Here is a 5,380-nt window from a genome sequence, read left to right on the forward strand (position 1 = left end):
ACCAAACTTACTGACATAAATTCATGAAATAGTAGTTCAATAAAATTTTGAATGCGAGTCAACAAACGAGATGACATGGCCTTTCACCCGTGACCCATTTCAAAAGGATTAAGGAAAATGTTAACTTTCAAGGCAACAATTCGCCTTTTCACACGGATTAACTAGAATCCCACAATGATACTGTGGAGAGACCGGTGCAAAACTTACCTAGATGAGCACCCTTCAGAAAACATCTGAAGAATTCCCATGGGGTGTGACACCCGATGGCAAGGGCTCCATAGGGGCACATCCCTGGGAGATGGCATCTTATCTCCTCCAAGGTATACTCTTTGCCCATGTAGGAAAAGGGAAGAAGTACAGAATCCAAATTTGTGGTGCAGGGATGGGCAGAATTATAACATGACCATCCGAGTATTTTCATACAAGTTGGACAACCAATACGTGTATAGTATAGTATGGTTGGGGCATGTTCAGACTATATCTTGTGTACTCACCTCAACTCTAACATCAGATTCTATGGGACTGACAACAGCTGTGGGAAGAGGGCACATGTGATTCGTGTCCATGTTCATCTCAACTCTATTGTCAGACTCTATGCGACAGACTCCAGCTGTGGGAGAAAGGCACCCTGACATGTAATATGGATACTTGTGCATGCCTCCAATCTACCGTCAGACTCTGTGGGACTAAAAACAGCTGTGGGAGAAGGGTATGTTAGGGATACATCACAGATTTGTATAGAGTGCTAGCTTCAACCCTAACATAAGATTACAGGACTTGCACCAGTGGCAGGAGGAGGGCATTGAACTGAAGTTTTATCGTCTTCTATTGTGACTACTTGATAGAACATTTCGGTGTCCTCTGGTAATTGTGCAACAGTGTTGTTGCTTTTAAGTGCTAGTAGACTTGACAACTTACGTTTATGATGTGCTTAACAAGTGTTCATTTCCTCTAGCTGTATCTCTTAACAAAGTGGAGTTAAGCCAGTTTTGGACCTGTGGGTTTGTTATTTTTCAATTTTCAATAAATTTTCAATAATATTCATGCATACAGTAGAAATCAAAGTCCTGGACACATACAGAAAAAAAAAAGAATTTAATTCCAGATGTGTGGTACAGATCAACAACTAATTTGGTTTATTGAATCATGGAAAAGAAACACTACAGCAGTTTTAGTATTTCCTAAACAACTTCCACCCATCAGTCAAGTTCATGCTAAAGCTACCCAACACAGAAGGATACTTAACACTCTTAAACATAACTCTAAAAATTCAAGGCAAGCAAATATGGAGCTCTGTGCTTAACAAAGAATGTAAGATGCCAAAAAGGGAACAATGATAGAAGAATTAAAGAGAATAAATTGAAACTGCTCCATGCCAAATGCCATTCAAACAGCAGAAAAAGACTTCAAAACACTACTATTACAAAACAAGATACCCCAAATATTACACCGACAATGTTTTCAAATCACAAAAACGACATACACGAAAATTCTCACAATGAACATTCCTTTCATAAACAACACAATCACAACCAAGATTCATAATGTCACTAAACAATCCCAACTGACAATCAACATAATGCAAAAACAAGGTAAAACAATAAAAAAACTATTAATTTACTTTTCATATTCACAAACAAAATGTGCCAAAAACAATGCTATACAAGAGTAAACAGAGCAGGACAAATGTGCCACATCAAAAATGTAGTCTATCAAATCATATATAATATATGTACGAGAAACTGGAAGACATTTTCACATGTGCATCTCGGAAGATATCACTGCATTATATACATATGACCAACATAAACTGACGCCAGTATGACACTTCCAATACAACCACAGAAAATCAACAACCACTTGGTTTCTATCTTACAAAAAAAACAAAGATTTCAAAAAGAGAAAATGTATGGAAACTACACTCATTAACGAAAAAAGTAAACACAGACAATGAATGGTACATGTAACTAACCATCATTACAAAACAACAATACATCATACCAGTACACTTAACACTATTACATTTAGTTTAACACTTGCATACTCTGGCATATCACACAGTTTTACAATTTGTTTTTAACACTACTAGAAAACTCTGTATCTTTTCAACTTTAAATTTTTGTTTCTTAGCAGCATCTATTTTCTGTCTACCTGTTTTTGTAGCTAATCATTAAACATTTTATGGTTTTCTTTATTTATATATTTCATACAAGTAATATATATGTTAGTATAGCTGTATAGTTAGTATTATAACTATACTATAATACTTGTACAATAGTGAAACTGATAATAATTCATACATTGTTAGGAATGTTATGGCAAACTTCAGAAATAGAACATTACAAGCAGTTTTATAATTTAACAAATATTCTAATATCAAACAGTTGTATGTACTAACCCTGAAGAAGCTGCAAAGGCAAAAACATTGATTAAAATAAAAGGTTCTTTTATAATTATTTGGAGTATAGAGGTCATTTTTTTTCAAACCGTTTTATCAAATGTAAATCCCTCCAGTATGCACTTGAAATTTTGAAAGAAAACATACATGAATCAATCTGATTTTAATTTATAAAAAATACAGCATTTTTCTTTAACAGATAAGAATTTAAAGAAATATCAGAGTCATTAGGCAGCCTGTTTTAAAAGTGCTTGTTTTTCTTTAGATATGAACTGCACTGCACAGCTCTCAAATATAGGGTAGGAGACAAATGTAAAAATTGTATGATACAAGTCTCAGGCATGACAACTGACATTGAATGTTTAAACACAAAATGACTAACTTGTATTCTCTGAAAAATGAACAGTTAGAGGAGAGAAATAATAATGTCTTACTTGATGATGATCTGCAGTTCATCTGTAAGTTCTGGTACATGTGTTATGTCTTTGCCTTTAGTATTCACTGCAGATCCTTCTAGAGAAATTTGGAGATCTGTTAAGGCAGCATCAATATCATCTTCCTCTTTCTCATATTCAGGCTGTGGAAGTTTGGCTTGTACACTGACTTGGAACTAATAAAACATGCAAAACAGGAAAAAATGAAATCTTGTTAACACAAAGTTGCTGGGAAGAATACTGAACAGAAGCATTCTAATAAATCTTCACCAAAGTCATAAGCTTAGAGAGAATAACAAAGGTTGACATACTCAGCCTAACCATATTAAAAATGTAGGGTACGTGCTAATAAAGGATTAGAACAAAAGTTTCTTTAAATACATTGACTCTGTTGCTCAAATGATATATAAAAGACTTCACTAAGCAAGAAATTCATCACCATGAAAATGTTCAACTTGTTCTATGGTATACAAGTATTTATAAAAACACAATTAAACAGTGATACCCATTGAACAGTTTTTACTCCCCTAAAGCCTAAGACTACATACTTTACGTCAGATGGTTCAAGTGAACTTTTGGTTAGAAATGTAGTCATCAAACATAAGTTTCATCATCACTTCTCTTGGGCTATTATAAATGTTTAGTGCTTTAATTTCTACTTACGTGCACACACACAAACTTCTAAGATGATTGAGAATTTTTATCTCTTATAAATTATTAAACACTATTCAAGTGTACTGTTTTTATTTAGTATCATACTTGAAGAGGACTGTCACTGTCAAAAATGCTCTGTACACTTGTTAACAGATTTTACCTGCATCAACTGAAGTGTTTGTATTATTTTCTTACATGATAATATATAAAAGTAAACAAAACAATGCTAAGTCAAATTATCTCAGAGCTTTAACTACTTAGCATTTCATCAAAAACACCTCAGGTGTGAAAGAAAAAAGGTGCAGCCAAAAAAAGGATAGAGCATGTGACTTAATGGAATGAAATCAATTACACTTTTATAGTATTGATAAGAATTTTACATTCATTAGTTAGCTAGGCCACATATTTTGTTTTACTCACCATCATGCTCCAAGTTGAACAAAAATGCAGCCTAGCTAACTAATGAATGAATATTTGCTGTAAAATTCTTATCAATATTATAAGTGTAGCTACCAGTTTGGCCACCAATTTTGATTTCATTCCTCTAAGTTGCACAATCAATCCTTTTTTGGCTGCACTTTTTCACAACTTTTTGTCAATACACACCAATAACCCACAGCAAGTAAAAAAGTGACACTTGATAGTAACCAACATTAGCTTTAGGATTCCAACCCTATTATTCGGAACAGACCTATAATTTACACCTATAAGGTGGTAGTTTTCCCTCTCTAAAACAGCGTTAATAACTTCCTTTATAGTAACACCATGGAATCTAGATTAACAGTTTCTTGTCATCACCTGCATGCACTCAGAACAGCCGTATCAAGCATCATTATTTAAGCTAATTGCTTAACACTTTTAATATGGGCTTGGTCAATTTGACAGACCACATGACCTTTTTGTACTCATTTAAATTCTTTATAGATTTAATACTTATAACTCTCTCAATATAGTGGGTATATCTTCATGTTAAAATTAAAAGTACTTGTCCTCATTTCAGAAATCTCAAATTTCCTTTGTGTAATCCTTAAAACCTCCTAAACGTTTTTTTTTCAGTAAAAATTTAGAGTTTATCCGTTATTTTCTCTACCCTATCTTAAAATGGGATCGGTCAATTCGAACCTTTTTTTGTTTCTAGAATGACTTCAAATTGCAACATCAAACTACATTCGTTTATCTAATTTTGTAACAATATACATCTATTTATAATTAAATTTTATTGCTCTTTGAACTGTGTCTAACTACTATCCATGCCATTATATGTTGTAAATTACTCAGGAAACATGCAGCTCACATTATGCTATCGAATTACATTACCCAAGAGCTGTTTGCGTGCGTGCCTTGTGAACCATTTTAACCCTTTTGAGATGAGTAACAGGCGAAAGGCCGTGTCATCTCGTTTGTTGACTCACATTCATGAATTTATGTCAGTAACTTTGGTATCAAACTGTAGATTATAATTCAAATTTTAGTACTATACATTACTCAAATTCTTAATTTAAAAGTAAATATTAAAAAAACACAGATAAACATCAATTTTTGTGTATCACGTGGTATGTTGAATGTAACACTGGTTCAAATTAGAAGTCAAAATACTAAGTCCACAGTTTCATACGAAAATTAGAAGTCAAAATACTAAGTCCATAGTTTCATACAAATTAGAAACTCAAAATACTGATATTGACAAGCTAGAATATAAAATAAGGTCTTATCTTTTCTGTTTGCTAAGATGTTGCTCATGTAATAAATCAAACACAGTGGCACCCCACCCACCACTTTCCATCTTTTGGAAAAGTTCCCTTACATACACTTACTTCTATATATGACATGAATAACAAATTGAAAGCTCAGAATGTCCCCCCTAGTGGGTTTCTCACTCATTTTAACGGGCTTC

General features: G+C 33.3%; 1 protein-coding gene across 1 annotated transcript in view; it reads right to left on the reverse strand.

Annotated features, from left to right (window-relative positions):
* The window catches only part of LOC106466612 (unc-112-related protein-like), a 78,825-nt gene that overhangs the window by 17,158 nt on the left and 56,287 nt on the right, over positions 1-5,380 (reverse strand). The window contains exon 8 of the mRNA XM_013926906.2: positions 2,833-3,008. Coding sequence (XP_013782360.1) covers positions 2,833-3,008 — 176 coding nt within the window. The remainder of the gene's footprint in view (positions 1-2,832; positions 3,009-5,380) is intronic.

Source organism: Limulus polyphemus, unplaced genomic scaffold, assembly GCF_000517525.1.
Source record: "Limulus polyphemus unplaced genomic scaffold, Limulus_polyphemus-2.1.2 Scaffold2321, whole genome shotgun sequence".
NCBI classification, from domain to species: domain Eukaryota; kingdom Metazoa; phylum Arthropoda; class Merostomata; order Xiphosura; family Limulidae; genus Limulus; species Limulus polyphemus.